The sequence below is a fragment of the Hydra viridissima genome, unplaced genomic scaffold (genome assembly GCF_058129835.1).
Source record: "Hydra viridissima isolate aposymbiotic clone 2 unplaced genomic scaffold, HvirCarnegie_v1 scaffold_9, whole genome shotgun sequence".
Classification (NCBI taxonomy): domain Eukaryota; kingdom Metazoa; phylum Cnidaria; class Hydrozoa; order Anthoathecata; family Hydridae; genus Hydra; species Hydra viridissima.
In genome coordinates, this window is record NW_028324308.1 from 2,159,369 (window position 1) to 2,178,359 (window position 18,991).

Here is an 18,991-nt window from a genome sequence, read left to right on the forward strand (position 1 = left end):
TTCGCAATACCAAGTTATTGAGAATGTTTTATTGTAGTAGTTTATTAACTAATTTTATATTTCTATTACAGAAATGTTTAGAAAATAAGTTTTTTCCTTAGCAAGAATACTCTTGGACTTGGCAATTTACGTAAATATGGTTTACTATTTTGGCGGTAAACCTTCACACTTCCCCATTATTTTTTTGTACAAATTTTTGGGGTTTGGTTTTTATACCTATACTTAGCAAAAGTATAAGCAAAAGAAAAGAAGCCCTACGTAACAATCGTTTTTGATATTTGCCTCATATATTAAGAAGGTTTACAAAAATGATAAAGTATAATTTCTTAAGCAATAAAAGAAAATCAAATAAATTAAGGATTTTTTCTTTTTAAATAAGCGATTCAATTTGAATGCATTTCTTTCCGGTACGGATCAGTTTGGTAAAGTTAGAAGCCGATTGCATAGTTGAAAATAGCTGTGATATATCTTCGGAATTATTTTTGATATTTTTTCCTCGAAAAAAATTTATCAACGATTTTGATGTTTTGTTTTTTTGAAAATTAATGTACATTTCTTGAGAGTTGCTTTCCGATTGAAGACTTTGACATCGCTTTTGAGTGATAGTTAGGTTTCGGTTAAAGCTGGGTATAAATGTTGTTCTGGTTTTTAATTTTTTATCTGAAGAAATAAATGGCTGAAAGGGTGGAGAGATTTCGCCATTAACTCCATTTTGAACACTTTTACTTCGGAATTTGTTGTATTGCTTGCAGGTTGTGTAAGTTTCGGATTTATACTTTAGGCAAGTTTCAGAATCATCAGATAAAATATCAATGTCTGATAGGTAGCCAGAAGTAACAGTATAACCTGTGAGACGGCTATTTATTGAGTCAGCAGAATGTGATTTGTAGAGACGTCCGTTACTGAACCGATTACTGACAGTATCCAAGAAGGTGGACTTCTTTGTTTGGCTCATTACTTGCCGCTCAAAATACTCCTCGTCTTCAGAGCTTAAAGAACTTGATATTTTTTTTTTGTGTTCATGGTGCCGTAATTTCCTATTAAACAATTCTTTTCCATCTTCTAATGATTCAGTAAGCTCACTTCTTGAGTCTTTTAAAATGTAATGGCCGCTGTATATTGTATTTGAAATTTTATTTTCCTGTAGATTTAATGTGTACTCATAAGTCTTTGAAATCGTCATGGCCTTCTTCAATCTTTGACTTAAATCAAACATCAAACTGGATTTTCTTTTTTTTTTGTAAGCATCTAAATCTTCTAAACTTACTGTTCGTTTCATTTGTTGGTTACAAATTTCTACTGATAAATCTTCAGACAGGTTTCTGTTGATATTTTTTTTATGTATCTTTGCTAAACATAACGTGCTACTATGAAAAGCATTACTCACTCTGCGTTTTTCCAAAATCTTTTTTACTATATAGCTTTCAGGAATATAACTTAGCTTTTGCTCTCGATTGTCATCTTCTTCAATTTCATCTACCATTTCAAAGTTGCAAATAACTGTAACTGTATACTAGTATAAAACACAACGATATTGAACAGCGCGTGATGCAAATAAACCAGTAACTGAGAATGATTACACAGGTAATTACAGTTTTAACGCATGAAAACATGGAAGTTACATGATAATTAATAATTCCTTTGCTTAATTATATTAGTTTAACCGGAGAATTCAATATCAAGGTTTTTATACTTATAATTAATTATTTATCAATAAGGATCTGACAGTTTTTAATAATATCTTTTTTTTTAAATGAGTTTTTTGTCATTTTTTATTGTTTTTGCTTGGATTGGAAAATGAGGCAACAGAACGACGTAACGGACTGAAACAATAAAACGATTAAACTTGATTAAAACAATTTATAAAACAACGAGATTGCTTTTTAAAAACGTTAATTAGAAGCAAACCAATCAGCTTTTATTTTGAGAACAGCCAATGCTTGTGAAATGTGACGTCTAAAAAGAGGGTCATTTGTTAAAAATAACAAAAAAGATTTTTGTCTTAACTGCAATTAATGCAAATTATACTATTATCAATAAACAATAACTTTATTTAAAAAAAAGCTTTCAAAGGAACTTTAAAATCTAATATTCGACGTGTTCATTTATTACGTTACTATGGTTTATCTAAATATAGAGCTCGTAACCAGGAAATTATCTAATAAACACTGATCTAAGCAACCTTATATACCGGGTAACATAAAAGCTGAACACAACAACGTTTTTGATTGTGTTTTTTTTTTTTTGCTGCTGAGCTTTTAAAATTTGTTAGTAAACTATATTTAAGGCTTGACACACACGAAGCGTTCAGATTCAAATTAATCAATTTATCTGTAATGTCTCATCCGTTGTTCTGACAATTAAAGAAATAGCGCTTCCGGTATCAAGACTTGTACGTTAGAACTTTGAGATGTAATAAATTTATTGATGATTTTCTTACAATTAAAATTCCTGCTTGATGTTCCAATTTTTTTAAAGCTATATTCAGATTTGTTCCAATGATTTTTTCATCTTTCTTTTTTTGCATAATCTTCCAAAGTGTTATTTTCTTTTGCTTGGATTTTAAAAACAAACATCAACCGAGTATAATTACGGTTGAAAAGCTCTCCTTCTGGAGCAGTAGGGCATAAACTTTTGGATATAATGATAGACGTGTTTGCTGAAACCTTTTTCTTCCAATCATTTAGTTACGATAAAAAACAAATCGCCATCTTCATAAATTTTAACTCTACTCCGAAATTAAAGAATATCTACTATGTTTTTAGGTATTACTGATATTATTACATTAATATTTTTTGCTATACAGTTTAACTGGTCTAATAACAAAGCACATCTATATCAATGTTGTTTTATCAATCTTTTTCCTCCGGCTCTCTCTCTCTGAATATCTCTTCGGAAGATTTATGTTCTGCCAAAATGAGAATATTATAGGCAATGTTGAACACGTTATGAGCATTTTAGGGTAGTGAAACATTAACAAGATAACAGGATTTTCTGCAAAAAAACAAAACCGTCTCAAACAAAAAATACAACAAAAATGTTAAACGCATGTAAAACCGCGGTTTTTTATCTTAAAATTGTACATAAAACATACAAAATATTTGTGCAACAAAAATACTTAGATAAAATACAACGAGTATTGCACAAATATTTTCTCTTTGCCGAAGAGTGTTTTATCCTTTTCGAAAGGTGGATGTGCCATCTGCGATCCAGATGAAAAAAAAAGTACTAATTACTTCACACCAACATGAAAAGTAGAGAACAATCTTAACAAAGCTAAATAAGTATAAGACTATAAAAAAATTTAACAATTTGACCTTAATTTATTGCTTCACCACGGACACATTTGTACAAACTATAGCATCTACAAAAAAGAACAACGTTTATCTTAAGGGAAAAACGTTAAATACAACATAACTCAACTAAATTTCGGAACTTTTTAAATAAAGTTTATTGTTTATTCATATAATTTACATTTCGTCTACCCGCACGCATTTTATGATAATACCGTCTACCACGCAGTCAACCGAAGTTTCAACCGAAGCCTCTTGACATCTTTTTAAAGTCAACTCGAAAAATGCAGTTTACTTTTTATCCCTTTTTAAAAACAGCCAAAGCGCAAAACTTTAAAAGGACGTGCGAAGCTTATCACACTCACTCGAACAATATTGACTGAAGTAATCAAACAAACTGAGTTTGTGTTAAAATACAAAACGAAGGCTTTGTTTTTTTTACTTAAAATTAATGCCATTAAATAAAAAAAAAGAATTAAAAATTTTCAAATCTAGGGTATACATATCGTGTACTCCATGATTGCAAAACACTTTTTAGATGCTTGGGAATTTTTGACGGTTTTTAGGTACACACGATATAATGAATCATAGTATCGTATCGACGACTTCTACCAGTGAAGGAGTCGGTAAAGGTATATTGTACGTCTTGCTCATCATGTTTGTTGTATTTATAAACATTATGATTATTATATCTTACAACGTCAGAGAGAAATCGAAACGAGGAATACCGGAGATTTTTATTTTAAATTTAGCCGTGTCTTCATTATTTACCTGCGCGTCAGTAATCTCTGTTGTTGCCTATATTCGGATGGTAAATCAAAGCATACGCCAAGAAGATTTTTTTTGCAAAGTTCAGTGTTTTTTTGGCACTTTGCTGAGACTAACTGATGTTGGAACAACAACTGGTGTTGCTGTAGACCGATTTATTGCTGTTTACAAGCCCATAACTTATCGGACTCAAGCTAAGTTAAAATATGGATACGTACTCTGCAGTTTTTTATGGTTGCTATGCATTACCATTGCTGCACTCCCGTTTCTAGGGGTTGGTGGTGTAGACAGGGGTTTGCTATCTATTTGCACCGCGAATTGGAGATCAAAATTTACTTTAATTGTACTTTCAGTTGCGTACACGCAGTTTATTGTAGTTTTGATATGTTACATTGGTATTTTTAACTGCATCAAGGGTTTCATTGGGCGTAAGAAAGCAATGATAAAATCACAAACAGCTGGTTATAGTCCCAAAGTCTTAAAGGTTATTAGAAACTGTGAACATAGCCCAGTATATATTGTTAGAAACTCAGCGTTAATTGATCAGATGCCAGATAATATTCAAATTACACCTCCCTCTAGCAAAAAAGAGAGTGAAAATCTTCGAACATTAAGAAAAGATAAGGAAACTAAGCTTTCTACAGAAGATAAATTTTTAAAAACAGAAAACGTAAAAATTTATACTAACAAGGTATCTTGGTTTGACAGAGATAAAGAAAATCTTAAAAACGAGCCTAAAAGCTATCCTAAAGTAGTAAATTCTCAATTTACCAGAGATGACCATGATCTAAGTTTACCATTATCTGTTATTTCCAAAGAAGATCAAAAGTCTTACAAAGGAAAAAAGTTAAAAAGGTTTAGTGCTATAATTGCTGACAGGTGGAATGCAGTGAAAATTCGCAAAAGGTCCTCCAATATAAAGCATATCAAAGAAAGTCAGCGTTTTGCAAAAGTAATGGGGGTTATTGTTTTGATATTTTATTTGTCTTGGTTACCACTTGCGGTAAGATATTTTCAATTTATATTGACAATCACGCACACGTGCACACGAAAATGCGCACTCCTACACGAATGCAAAAAAAGAAAACTGATCCATAAGTATGATTTTGTAATTAACTTCTCTTTAGATATCGATAAACGTGGTTTGGACAGATGCTCTTTCGTTTGAAAAAGAGCACGAATTACTTCAAATAGGATACAACGTAAGCATGTTGAGCTCAATTGGCATTCCCATTGCTTTCCCTGTGATGTGCAAACCCTACCTAGTTGGATACAAACGTCTTTTATTGTGGTTGTGTAGAAGGAAGAGTTTGTGAACTTCAAAGATGATAAAAAAATGAAAAAACTAATAATAGCCAATAGGAAAATATTTCATTTTTATTTATAATAATTTTATTGTTTCTGATAAAAGAAAAAGGAAAATATTATTCCTTTGTTTCACTCTCTTACTTCAATTTACTGTTAATTAATTTTTCCCTTTTTTTAACACAACATTGTGAGGTTTTTCCTTATGTTTACTATCTTGCTTCCAGTGTGTGATCCAGCCTGTGGGTGTGTGTGACTATTTATTTGGTAGAACAGTTTGATGTGTGTATTAGTAACTATGTCATGTTTTATATACGAATATGGTTTGTGTAATGGTTCTCGTAATCGTGTGTGTAATGGTAAACTAGTAAACAAATTAGTTCAAAATAACTTTAGGAATAAATTTTTAATGTAAATCAAAACTATATCCCAACTTCTAACTTAAAATTAATATTTAAACTTCCTGCTGGTCATTCCTTTCTATCATAAAACTCAAAAAATATCCTAAACTCAAAAGTATTCTTTAATACTTATCAATTAATGTTAACACTCAATTCCTATAGCAAAAATTAATGTTACTATCTCTGAGTCATGCTTCTCTGAACAGGTTTTCAAACATGTTCAGCTTCTCTGAACAGGCTTTGTTAGTTATCTCTTGATTTATTTAAACGTCAGTCTCTGTTCTCGGACTCGTTAGTAAAAATCATTTGAAAAAACCTGCAATATTGTCGTGAAATTAAACTATAACCTTTTTACTGATGTGAACATAATTGTATTTCTAATCGTTATTGCAAAACCAAATTTAAACATCAGTTGCCTGATTATATTATCCTTCATGAAATTGTACATGTGTGGTCAGCCTTGTGCTTCATGAAATTGTACAGGTGTGGTCAGCCTTGTGTTTCGGCTGACTCGCACTTTTTAAAGTTAAATGTTTATACAGATTTTTTTGTATGGGTTTTTATATCGGTGTTTATATCGAGAGCAAATTATAAACTTATGTTTTTTCGTTTTTCACAACATCAACAAAAGATGCTAAATAACATGGATAACGTTATCGAGGAGCTGCACGGATTGTACACCTTCACTTTCAATTGTTCTGTTTCAAAAATAAGTTTAAAACGTAATCAAAAACTCTTGATTAAGACATCATGATGCATCATTGAAAAGGATATCATGATGCATCATTGATAAGGATATCATGATGCCAGGTCAGAATTATACCGCTGATAAACATAATATAGTTGTTAGAAATTGATTTTAACTTTAAATCGAAAAAAGATTTTTATAATAGTAAGCGTTTAAGAAAGACAACAGAAAACGAAGCACGAACGAAGTATTCCGTTTGTAGATGAAAACACCGTTCCAAAAAAGGAGTTTGTTTCTTTATTAAAGATTTTAATATTCAACTGCTGAAACTTTTTTATGTTCAACTTATGCGTTTAGTTAATGTGATCAATAATGCTCAACAACTAAAAGTATTTTTTTTCCTTTTTTGACATTTTTTTTTTATATATCAGTTTATGTTCAACTATGTATACTACTTTTGCTGCATCAATTAAAAGAATTGTTTTTTTTATAAACTGCAGGTGAAAAGCACTTCAGGCGTCGCTATACTATTATTTTTCTAGTAGCCATCTTTTAACTACTACTCTACTGGTGGTCATCTTTTAACAGTTTTAAATTGATTCAAAGCAATTTTTATAAATAGCCACGCTATCGAGCACTTGAAGCCTGCAGCAAATAGTTAACAGTAAAATCCTACGTGTTGTTATCTTTGATGGCGAACTTTATAATGAAAAAAAAAAAAAACAAGATTAAATTTCTTCGAAAAGTTTAAAAATCTTTTTCAAGCCACGTTAAAAACTCTAACAGTTTAAAATAAGTTAATTTAAAACAAATTCCTGATATAAACTTTTTATTTTAACGTCAATATGACATAATCCATTAATATACTCCACAAATGACAAATACCAATTTGATGATACGATTGTTGAGTTTGCATTTTCAACGTAGTGATGCTGTTAATTACGTCAATTAAATGATGTAGATTAATTGAGTTTTAGTTATTTGACAGAGCTGTTTATTCGGCAGAAATTTCATTTTTTCATCATTCTTTCAAATTCTACATAAAAATATTGATATAAAATATCTATGTAAAATATATTAAGTGTTGCTGGTCTAATTCACCAATTTAAACACTTAGGGCCTGTTTATATGGAAAGCGGGCTGGCTCGGCAAACGAGCCAGCCCGTTTGCCGAGATCTCGACGTCGTCCTTATTTCAACTTAATTTTATTTTGCGTTTATATGAATAAACGAACTAGCCCGGATCGCTATCCGGACCAGCTCGTTTATTCATATAAACGCAAAATAAAATTAAGTTAAAATATTGATGACGTCGATATCTCGGTAAACGGGCTGGCTCGTTTGCCGAGCCAGCCCGCTTTCCATATAAACAGGCCCTAACATCCAAGTATTTCTAGAATTGGTAGGCCTTGACAACACGCTAAACTTATTTTTGACTAGAACCACGTGTGCATAGCTAGATTTACATTGGATCGAATTGTTTTTAGACGTTTAAATTCAATTGCATGTGAGTTTTTAGCGTTAGTTTACAGAATAGTCATTAGGGTGTGTTGAGAAAGTATTTTTTCTTTTAAGTTAAATTGAAACAGGTTTTTTGTGCCAACCTGATGAAAAAACGAACCACTGAAATTTTATGACAAAAATTTTCACATAAAAAATTGTAATCAAGAATAAACACATGTTTACACACACACAGAGTTATTATTAAAGTTATTGTTAGATTCTTTCAGTATTAGTCTTGGGAGAGTTTGAAAATAGATTTTGAACAGATTCGATAATAATTTTCGAGTGTTTTCCAGAACGTATCTCTAGTTTTTTTAACCACTTGTTTTGATACTGTCATAAGATTTTTCACGCACCACTATATAGATTGAGTAAGGTATGGGACGCCTGAAATATCGCACAGAGCTGAAAAGAGTCAAAAAAAGAGTCAAAACATTCGAGCTGTTGGCAGTCCAACATGATCTCAGAGCTTCGTCGTCAATTCGACTCAAAATTTAGGATAAAAATTAGCAGGATTGATATTGATATTTGGCTATCTGAAAATGTATAGCCCTTCAAGATGAGACGCAGTTGTTTTCACAGTTATCATCTGATTAGCTACTTCCCTTACTGTTTCCTTTGGGAATGTGACATAGTTAGAAAAACGATTCCATGATGCAGAAGGAAAGCGTTACGCTAGATAACTGCGTCTAAAATACTACGTGTGTCCACTGATAGCTATTTGGTTTTCAAGATATACCGGTACAAGATCTTACGCCGTAGTTACAGCTAAACTAATATTTACTGCGAAACCACATTAGAGCGTAAACAGCAAATACAAAGCGATTGATTTCAAGCAATTGTTGCTAAGGCGTCTTTTGTTGCGATACACAATCGAAAAATACGATTTACTGTTGTCAAGTTAAATGAAACTGCTTACCAAAACAAAATGAAAGGCAAACGAAAAGTCATCCCCTAATTAACAAAGTTAGCCTTATAAGCAATTTCAATTTTATGACGATAACTGTTCAGTTCTCGAAAATTTGTAATGCAAAAGCTATTAAAGCAAATATTTGTTGTAAAGATAAGATCTCAATATGATTTAAGCCTGTTATTGTTGAAACACAGCACATATGGCTGATAAAACGAAGTAGCCAAAAACCTCTTTAATTATTTTAAAAAAAAAAAATCTTTTGAAAGTCTTTTTAATTTGAGTCATGAATCACTGATCCATCAAAGAAAGCTTTCAGTAAACTTCAACAGGGCTGAGCAGTCACATACTTCAGTTATAATCAGTAAGTCTCGGATAAAATAAAAACCGTCAATGCATAGCTCTCAATGCAAAGTTGATGTTTTTTCTGGTTGAAATGAACGTTCCTGTAGTAATTTTTTGCGAAACTTGAAGAACCAGAAATTGAACAGTTGTCAGAAGAACTTTATGCCTTACTTTTTTGAATAATCAAAATTAGAAAGGTTTCAATTTAGAATCAATAATTGTCTTTAGTTTTTTAGCTAAAATCTTACATAAAAATCCCGAGAAGCTCCAAGTAGTCGGAAAAGAAAGTTTTAAAATTGTCATAAGTGCTTGCTTACTTTTGTTGTGTGTTGTTCTACTATTTCGATTTTTAATAAAATTGTTGGGTAAAATTTTTGGCTGATATCTTTCTATGTGTAAAATTGAGCATATTTTAGTAGTAAAATGGAACATATTAAATACTAAAAGAATTTTGCTGAAATTTCATTAAATATTATTTTTTAAACGTAGCTTTTGATTTTTTGAGTTTATGATAAACTTAGTAACATACTTCATAGTTAATGAACTTACATTACATTATTTCAAAATTCTTAACAAATTCGATATAAACAATGCTGCGCCGTTGTCAAGGCCTATTATATCTAGAAGCCTGTGCCTACCGAGCAAGTATAAATGTTCGAATGAATATTTAAACAGGTGCTACGACTGAAATAAATTGTCATACTCTTCAAATCGATGTGCAAACAGTTGAATATTAATTTTAGTGTAAAATTAAACAGCAATTCGTTTAAGTTTATAAGAATGTTAAAGGAAAACCAACCTTTATAATCAACTTCCCCGTTACCGTCAAGATCTGCTTCTCTTATCATTTCGTCCACTTCTTCGTCATTTAAATATTCACCGAGATTCATCATTGCTAACTTAAGTTCAGAAGCAGTTATTCTTCCGTTTCCGTCTTTATCAAATACGTTAAAAGCCTGAAATGAACCCATTAAACGAATGAATTTTATCAACTTGGATTTAAATCGACTAATTAGCAAAAAATATATAAGATCTCTGATAAAACGATCTTTACATTTTTAATATCTTCGTCATTTTCTTCTCTCTTCTGGCTTGCCATTATCACTAAAAACTCTTGAAAATCAATTTCTCCATCACTGTTCAAATCCACATCTTTCATCAAGTTTTCTAGTTCACTTCTTGATAATAAAACGCCTAAACCTTTAAATAAGGTAATCAACTCTTTTTTTGAGATAGTGCCGCTACCATCTCTATCAATTAGATCAAATGTTTCACGTAGCTCCGCAATAATTTTTTCAGATAAAACTTCCTGTGTAAGATAAGATAGTAGTTTTTTATCTCGCAATTCATTTTGGTCATTAAACAAAAATTCTCCCCTAAATATTTAAGTAGCAAATAAGAGTTTGGTTTTTTTTCCATTCATAACAAATAAAGTAAAAACTTCTGTTTTAGTTTTTTGAAATAAATTTAAATTTTCTTTCGTATACATATTTTTCGACATGCAGAGTTCTCAAAAATTACGTTAAAAAATTTATAAGGCCCTATTAAACGTGGTGTGACCTAACAAAGTGTCATGCTGTTAAAACGTCCTAATACTTTATAATTATTTAATAACAATTTTTACGATATACAAAGCTTATCATTTGTTACATTAGGATGTTTTTACAGCATGAGAGTTTATTACGTCACACCACAGTACTTTTTATTAACTTTTTCAACTATTTAATATATTGCGCAACAGTTCAAATAAACTAAAATCATTTAAACTTTTTTTTTTTAAAAGTAAAAAATTTATAAATGAAAACGATGTGTTTTACACATATCAAGGTCTGCATTAAAAACCTTCAGAAAATTGCATTTATCTTAATACACTGATGTAAAAGTTTCCACTTTATTTCTTATCATTCGTCACCGAAAGAAAAATTGATCTAACGAACGTAGATTAATATCAAGAAACTCATTTTTTGTGAAGTAGAAGAGACACGTCTTCTTTGATGTTATTCACTTTCTTTTTTTTTGATTGTGTAAAACCCATTTAATGGTAAAAAAAATAATAATAATAATAATAATCTTCATCTATAAGAGACATCTCGGTTTCTCTTAGAAAAAGGTTTAACACCACTTTCCTCTAAAAAAAAAAAGTCATTTTGGATTTGCGAGTTTCACAGAATAGAGCGACGGAACAGTAAAAATTTCCATAACTTTTTCAACCTTTCTGACTGAACTCACTTTTAATCCGACATTAATCCAAACAAGAAAAGAGAATCTCCACGAAATGTTCTTCGCTGTTTTAAAATGAAAGTTAATTGAAAAAAGTAATAAATATAACATGAATAAAGCTTTTTTTTAGTTTGAAAAAGAAAGAATCTTTTAATCATATTTAAAGTTTATCATACCGTGTCATCTTAAAAAAATTAATAAAATTATCAGGAGAAATCTTTTGAAAAAAAAAAAAAGCTATATTTTTATAGTTTTAAATCAATAATTTTAATAAATCAATAACTTTGATAAATCAATACACTACCATAATAAATTTCCGTTGAAATGTAATGATAATAATCCAATCAAGGAATTCCGTCGAGAAAGTTGAGCTGAGCATGCAAATATTTTTCAAAATGCACTAAGTGCATTGATGTTTCATAATTTATTAAGGTGATAAATGGGTGGTTCAACTTACGTTCAGCACGTGACTCATTCAATTAAACCTCATACTAGAAACATAGTTTACATTAAGAATTCATTTAATTAATATTCGTGTATTAAGCATGGGAATTTCGGCCTTCGAAATCGACGAAATTAAACGAAATTCGTGTTTCAATTTCGTATCGAAATTTATATTGAATTTCGAAAGACGAAATTTTTAAACATTACAAATTCACGAATTTCGAAATTAAAACTTATGTTTAATTTTGTGTCAATTTCGTTACTTTAATGACCCGAAATTATACGAAATTTTTTCGCGAAATTAAACAATCCAAAAAATCGAAATTTCGTTCTCAATTTCGATCCGAAATTGAAACACGAATTTCGTTTAATTTCGTCGATTTCGAAGGCCGAAATTCCCATGCTTATCGTGTATAAAACCGCGTGATAAAAATAAATATTAAAACTTATTTGTCCCTTTCCCTCCCACAATTTAATGTTTGATTTAAAAAAAAATCATGATTTGCATTAATATTTCTATTTACACGAGTTATAAACAACCTATTGAATTTTATATTGAACTTTTCCAAAAAATTCACAAATTGTGAGTTCCATTTTTGGTTTCATTTGAAAGAAAAAAAAGCACTGGCTCTTTTCTTTGTTTCAAATGGAACCGCCGGGTCTGAAAGGATTAAAAAGGAATAAACTCAATTGAAAAAACAAAAAACGTTTTTTCTCACGTAACTAAAGATATAAATAATATTATTACAGTGAAAAAATCAGTGCACAAGTTTTAAATGGTTACAACTATTCTTATAAATTTAGCGAGCATCAAAAACTCAATCGAAACCTTAAATTTTCTTCGAATCTTCGATCAACCTCAAATTTTCTTCGAATCTTCGATCAATTTGTTCACTTTCGTCTTTCTCATTAAGCAACAAAATTCTAAAAGATAAACAAAAAGTTAAATTTTTTATGTTTTATGTACGTGTATTAAAGATCTGCATTTGTCGTCAACAAAAGAGAGGCTCGAAAAACTCAAAGTATCTCAGATCTTTTTGTGATAGTGTTGAAAAGTTGTGAATTCTCATCATTAAAAATCTAACAAAATGGGATCATTCTGAACCTACTGTCGCCTCAACGGGCCGAAAGTTATGAAAATTGGACTAGAAATGATTAAAATTCAAAAATTAGTAATTGCAGATTCTGTTGATTGGTTTGCACTAATGCCTAAAAATCTTCGTTTCTAAGTCGAAGATATTTCAACCCGCCTTAATAAACAAATAAGGGTAGGGACATAAAACACGTCATTTAAAAAATGTCATAAGGAATTTTTGGGTGCTTTTTAACATTTTCAATTTTTAATACTTTTTTTTTTCCTATAAGCACTAATGATTGGTCCCAGCTGTCCGAAAATAAAGAAGTTCAATATATATACTGCTTTTTTTCAGTCTCAGAATACTTCGCTTAGAAATAGAAAAATGATCAGTCCGTCCAGAACTGTCACTTATAACAGGAGCAATTGTTAACTCGGTGCAGTGGAACTTATTCCAAATCGTAAGTATTTGGAATCTTTTTCAATATTTTTTAGATTGAAGAGGGGGCTAGTATCAAATTTTTTAATTTTTTATGTTCTGTGAAAATTTTTCAATGCTCAACATTTTTTCGAGCATGAAATTCTCTCTGGTCACTAAGAAAATCTTTTTTCAACTTCAAACTTCATCTTCTTTTTGTGCAGTTTTTGTTTCATGATGGTGCTTTCACAATTTTGTTGACATCAAATTTTTCCTCTTGTATTCTAGAATATGTTTCTCTTTTGAAAACCGTATTTTTACAGTTTCTGTGTTTAATTGCTTTCTCTTCTTTTCTAACTCAAAAATCTTCTCTCTAAACGGTAAATTAAAAGTAGAAAAATTCATTAAAAATGTGACAAGGAAAATTTTAACATTTTGATAAACCCCAGCTTCATAAAATACCTATTTAAAATTATATATTTTTCCTATTGTAGCAATCATTTGGTTGGTATGTAAGTATAAATAGCTGGTCAGTATTAGTTAAAGGGAATCCTAGCTTTTTGCCAAACTTTGGCTCGGAATTTTTTTCACAGAAATCCACCTTTTAGTGAATTTTAGTGTGTCAAGCAGCAAAAAAAAACAAAAAAAAAAAAAATAAGGACAAGAAGTCATATTAACGTCATAAATTAAAAAATGTTAGTATAAATTAAAAAATATTAGTCATAAATTAAATATAAATTAAAGTTATAAATCAAAAAATATTAGTCATAAATTAAAAAACATTTTGAAAAAAAAAAAAAAAAAAACAACTAATTACCGGAGTATATATAGCCTAGTTTCAAGATTGAACACTTTTTATTTTCGGACTGTGAGACCAACTATAGAAAACCTTGGAAAAACGTTCTTCTATTTTTTTAAAAGATGTATCAAAAGGCACCGAAAAACTCAGTATGGCATTTTTAAAATGATTTTCGTGTATAATATTCCCCTTATATATATATATATATATATATATATATATATATATATATATATATATATATATATATATAAGATAAAAAATAATAAAAAAAAAAGGAAGAAAAAAATGAAGAAAAGAAGTTTTAAACAAACAATAATATACCATCGTAATTTAGTTGGCGATCCAAATTCAATAAACAATCTTCCAACAGTTTGTCCACATTATAAGTTGAATTTTCAAATACTTTAATAATTGCATCACGTAAGCTTTTGCTAGCGATAGATCCGTGACCTTCGGAGTCAAAAACATGAAATGCTTCTACCAATAAGGTTTCTTCTTCGATAGGTTCCACAACTTGCTTCATCAACTCAAGGAATTCCGGAAAACTTATCTTGCCATCCTCTAAACAATTTAATCATTCGTGCCTATTAGTTAAATGAGCATTTTCCCTCTCTTTTCCACTTTAGCCTCAGGTTCTTTTCCTCAAATGCAATCTTATAATAATCATAATGCAAACATGTGATTTAAATATGCGAGCCCAGTGTGCAGAACTTAAAACTTCTTTTTTTTTTATTTAAATTCTATGAAACTTTTACAAAAATAATGAATATTTAGATAATGCAAAATTTCATCAAAAGCAATAATATTTTAAATATTTATTAATATACGAATGAGGTCATTACAAACCCATTTACCGTCAACATCAAACCTGACAGTAGTGCTTAGCAACCAGCAGTCGGTAGGGTTACATCCTAAACATCTCATTACAGACTTTAAGTCCTGAGTGCCTATCAGACCATCTTTATGTTTGTCAAAGCTATCAAATACCTCTTTATACACTATAATAAAAAAATAAATAAATAAATAAATATAGTAATAATAAACAGAAAAGTGATAAAACGTAATTATCTACATACCTAAATATAATTAGCTACATACCTGGTGATTGATCATCTTCATACTGCTCCTGTAACAAAAAAACCAGGCTTATAGTATACATATTGAAAACGTTATCAATTCGTCCGCATTTTTATATCTACCCTGTTAAAGGACTTTTTGTGCTTGACGATGTCGAGCAAACGAACAAAAGATAAACTACTGTTAATGTGTTTGAATAGATCACATTTGTTTTTTTACTTAAAGAATAATTTAACAATATGAACTAGGATTTAATCTCATCTCGACATCTGCACCTATAAACACTAAAACATGTGGTTGACTTTTTGAGCTAGATTTAAAAACGCCTTTTTAAAAACGTGAACCTTAAATTTCAGCTTATAATAATCAAAATATGAAATAACTATTGGATATTTCTTTCGCTTTACAAAAACTCTCTTACATTATTGTTATTCTCTCGTTTGGTATGACTTTTTCCTTTGGTCTCGGATTTCTTGCGCCGAATTGCAGTAGAAATTTTTCTCATTGCTATTATCTTCTCTATCAACGAGCAGGGTTGATGAAGATAATATAACAGGAAGAGAATGACAGCAAGTAGTTTTCTTTTTTTTCAAAAAGGTTTTTATTCTTTTCTTGTTTCGCGCTTTTGGTTTTTTCAAAAAAGATATTTCAAATAACAATTCTTTAAATAATAACTCTTTAATAGTGAAGAAAAAAAAAAAAAAAAAAAAAATCTAAAAAGAAAAGAAATATGTTTGGCGTTTTCATTAGCGCTTATGTTAACTTTTTCAATATATATATATTTTTACTAATTGTGTAAATGTTGAATGTGAAAAAAAAAAGTGAAAAACATCGGAAATGAAAAAGGAAATAAGGACTTTAAAAAGATGAATTGAGGGAAAATTAATAAATTAACAATTAATTACCCGACTTAAAAATATTTAATTACCAGAAATGTAAGATGAATTTTAAGATTTCTCGATATTTTTTTTTTTTACTGATTTTTTTTAAGATGATTTCTTTTCATTCTTTAATAATTGAACGCAGTTGATGCTAATTGACGTTTTAATTTCAAATCCGAATTCATATTTTTGTTACGAGTACTTAATTAACATGACATATGTTTTGAAGATTTTTATATGACTTGGAGCGGAAATTTAAGTTCAGCTCAAATTTGCTTTAAAAAGATTTTTTACTTGTCCCCACCTAGAAACACTCATGAAGCTCAAGAGCGACCGCACGATTTTCCTAAACTAAAGAAACCTTTAAAGCCTGAAGATTTGTTGTTCAACAAGCTTTTCCTAGTAACGAAAGTTGCTAGTAAGTGGCTTGTGAACTGAATCGAGTTCTTTAAATAAAGGAATGTCGAAGAAGCTTCAAATTATATGTATATTAAATGAATAAGATGTAATTATTACGCAAATTGTGTAGCATAATTACATAAACTGTATAACAAATACTTTTTGACTCTTCAGTGTGTGAAATCATTGCAAGTTTGTCAGAAGTTTGAAGATAATTTGCGAAAATACGCGAGAAGCGTTTGCGTCAAGATATTTCACGAAAATACGCGAGAAGCGTTTGCGTCAACATATTTTACGAAGTTATGCGAAAAGAGTTTGCGTCAAGATATTTCACGAAAATACGCAAGATGTGTTTGTGTAAGATATTTGACGAAAATTCGCGAAAATCATGCTTTTGCAATCACGAACAATCAATCGAATATTTTATTATTCTAAAAAACTTGTTGAACTTGATTCTTGCATTATTACAGTAAATTAGCGTTAACACAACTCATTTCCTAACCAAGCATCACATAATACTTCTATAGGGCAATAGTATTTGTCAAGCTAAGTCATTTTGCAATAACTCGTAAAATAGTCAGAAAATTTAAATGATTACTTTTTGATAAATTGACCACTAAGTGGTTACTTAGTCTTTTTTAGTGGTTACTTAGTCATGCAAATGTAAATTTTGAATCGGTCCTTTTCAGGTTCCACCTTCAGACCATTAAACTTTTTTTGTAATGGATAACTGAGATTTCAAATGAAATTGACAGTTTTAAAAGTACTGCTTATATATATAAAAAAAAAACAATTCGTATATTTATAATTTGTTTTTACAATTTGTTGAACTTACCGAACATAAAGTTGCACGTGTCTTTAACTTAAATGTTGTAAATATTTGTGAATTTTAATTTTCTCAGACAAATAAATAATTGGTTTACTACTCAAAGATAAAAGTAACAGCATCACTTCTAAATTTTTATATTTGGGTTCTATCACAATTGATGAAAGTCAAATGTGATGTAAAAATTCATTAAATTCACCAGATTTGGAGCCATCAGATTGGCATTTATTTCGTTTCTTAAAAAAGGACATGGTAAAACTTTTATCGTTGATGATATAAAATGACGTAATTAAAGTTTTTTTTGGTGAGGCAAAGGTATGAAAGCTGCATAAAATATATGAAAACTTTTGATCGATCAATACAACGTTACTGTATTTGAAATTTGTCTTTTAGTCACTTTACGCGCCTTAATAAGAGCAGATCTTAAGATTGTATATGGATCTCATCGTCCAGTTACAAATAAAGTGTAGTCTGAGAGCGGGGTTTTATTTTAGTTCAAATATTTTATCTGTTTGTTTGTAGCATGATACTGTTGTAAGGTTAGGATTTAGGGGATTATAGGCTCTAGGGCTACATGGAAAGGTAATGTGGAGGTTGAGGTTGGTGGTGTGGGGATAGTTTGGTTAGGAATGGGCAAGGTTTAATTGTTAAAGGGTTATTGATGTGTTTACCGTCCTCAGTATATTCTATTACACAACTCAATAAGCGTTCTATTAGTGTGCAATGCTTTGCACTCTTTTATTTATAACGTTTAGAAAATACAAATAATTCTCTCTTACTCTACTTGTAGTATTTCATACTGTTTTTATCAATTACTCCTCTTCTTGTTCTTCTTTTTAATACGAATATCTAATCTTTATTTGAAACAGCCAAAAACTTCTGTTTATTCTTCTTTAATCAAAATTTCTTCTAGCTTCTATTTAATTCTTTACTTCTTCTGATTATCAAAAATCTCTTCTTTTTTTTTTCTCTTTTATTCACTTATAAAACGTCTTGTTTATCCAAATATTTTTCAATCACAAAACTCTTTCTCTTTAAAATTCTTCTTTAAAACTTTCCTAAAAAAATTCCCCTTTAAATGTCTGTCTTCCTCTTAGCTTCTCTCCTTCTCGTCTGTCTCGTCGAACATTATTTTTTTGAGGTTTTTGTAGTTTTACGCTGTTTTCGGTTGCGATACCTATTCATCATTTATTTATACGGCAGGTTGATGAGTCTTCGTGTTTACGTCTTTTCCCAGTTGTTTTTAAAATTTTTTCTTTCCGTTTTATAATTTACGTTTTTGGCTGATGAATCATCGTGTGTAAATTTCCTCCCAATCGTTGTTTTTAACCTTTCTTCTTTTCGTTTTATTATTTATTTATATGACAGGTTGAATAAGTCTATGTGTGTTCGTCTTTTCTCATTTGTTGTTTTTAACCTAAATCTTTTCGCTTTATAATTTATTTATATGAAGGGTTGACGAGTCATCTTGTGTACATCTCTTCTCTGATCATTGCTTTTAATCTAATTCTCCCTCCTCACAGTAATGTAGATAAAAACAAAATATTGTTAAAAAAGTTGTTATGACATGAGATTTATGCAGACAAAATTTGTGCGTGTCGTAGTTTTATATCCTAAACACGAGCAGTAAAATTGTT

General features: G+C 29.9%; 4 protein-coding genes across 13 annotated transcripts; 1 reads left to right on the forward strand and 3 right to left on the reverse strand.

The window, feature by feature from the left end:
* Positions 1-259: 259 nt before the first annotated feature.
* LOC149883561 (uncharacterized) lies at positions 260-3,675 on the reverse strand. Of its 4 annotated transcripts, none has more exons than XM_090098495.1 (3): positions 3,486-3,675; positions 3,318-3,364; positions 260-2,994 (listed from the first exon to the last, which is right to left on the reverse strand). In XM_090098495.1, the coding sequence occupies exon 3, from the start codon at positions 1,481-1,483 to the stop codon at positions 371-373; it is 1,113 nt and encodes a 370-aa protein (XP_089954621.1). In that variant the 5' UTR covers positions 1,484-2,994; positions 3,318-3,364; positions 3,486-3,675; the 3' UTR covers positions 260-370. The 4 variants fall into 4 exon arrangements, with proteins under 4 accessions (XP_089954621.1, XP_089954620.1, XP_089954619.1 ...); XM_090098494.1 differs by having other exon boundaries at positions 3,475-3,675; XM_090098493.1 differs by having other exon boundaries at positions 260-1,956; positions 2,441-2,994; positions 3,318-3,675.
* A 77-nt stretch (positions 3,676-3,752) lies between these two features.
* Positions 3,753-5,756, forward strand: LOC145185727 (dopamine D2-like receptor). 2 transcript variants are annotated; one of them, XM_080061721.2, is made up of 3 exons: positions 3,753-3,925; positions 4,046-5,064; positions 5,189-5,756. In XM_080061721.2, the coding sequence occupies exons 1-3, from the start codon at positions 3,874-3,876 to the stop codon at positions 5,375-5,377; spliced, it is 1,260 nt and encodes a 419-aa protein (XP_079917847.2). In that variant the 5' UTR covers positions 3,753-3,873; the 3' UTR covers positions 5,378-5,756. The 2 variants fall into 2 exon arrangements, with proteins under 2 accessions (XP_079917847.2, XP_079917845.2); XM_080061719.2 differs by having other exon boundaries at positions 3,753-5,064.
* A 1,432-nt stretch (positions 5,757-7,188) lies between these two features.
* LOC149883562 (uncharacterized) lies at positions 7,189-11,857 on the reverse strand. Of its 2 annotated transcripts, XM_090099012.1 has the most exons (4): positions 11,737-11,857; positions 10,267-10,521; positions 10,012-10,168; positions 7,189-7,491 (listed from the first exon to the last, which is right to left on the reverse strand). In XM_090099012.1, exons 1-4 carry the CDS (start codon positions 11,809-11,811, stop codon positions 7,466-7,468), a joined length of 513 nt encoding a protein of 170 aa, XP_089955138.1. In that variant the 5' UTR covers positions 11,812-11,857; the 3' UTR covers positions 7,189-7,465. The 2 variants fall into 2 exon arrangements, with proteins under 2 accessions (XP_089955138.1, XP_089955137.1); XM_090099011.1 differs by lacking the exon at positions 7,189-7,491 and having other exon boundaries at positions 8,098-10,168.
* On the reverse strand, positions 11,793-18,483 carry LOC149883563 (uncharacterized). 5 transcript variants are annotated; one of them, XM_090099014.1, is made up of 6 exons: positions 15,670-16,999; positions 15,270-15,297; positions 15,026-15,169; positions 14,493-14,732; positions 12,706-12,800; positions 11,793-11,923 (listed from the first exon to the last, which is right to left on the reverse strand). In XM_090099014.1, the coding sequence occupies exons 1-5, from the start codon at positions 15,751-15,753 to the stop codon at positions 12,736-12,738; spliced, it is 561 nt and encodes a 186-aa protein (XP_089955140.1). In that variant the 5' UTR covers positions 15,754-16,999; the 3' UTR covers positions 11,793-11,923; positions 12,706-12,735. The 5 variants fall into 5 exon arrangements, with proteins under 5 accessions (XP_089955140.1, XP_089955139.1, XP_089955142.1 ...); XM_090099013.1 differs by lacking the exon at positions 11,793-11,923 and having other exon boundaries at positions 12,567-12,800; positions 15,670-18,474; XM_090099016.1 differs by lacking the exons at positions 11,793-11,923; positions 15,670-16,999 and adding an exon at positions 18,134-18,305 and having other exon boundaries at positions 12,567-12,800.
* Between the last annotated feature and the right edge of the window lie 508 nt (positions 18,484-18,991).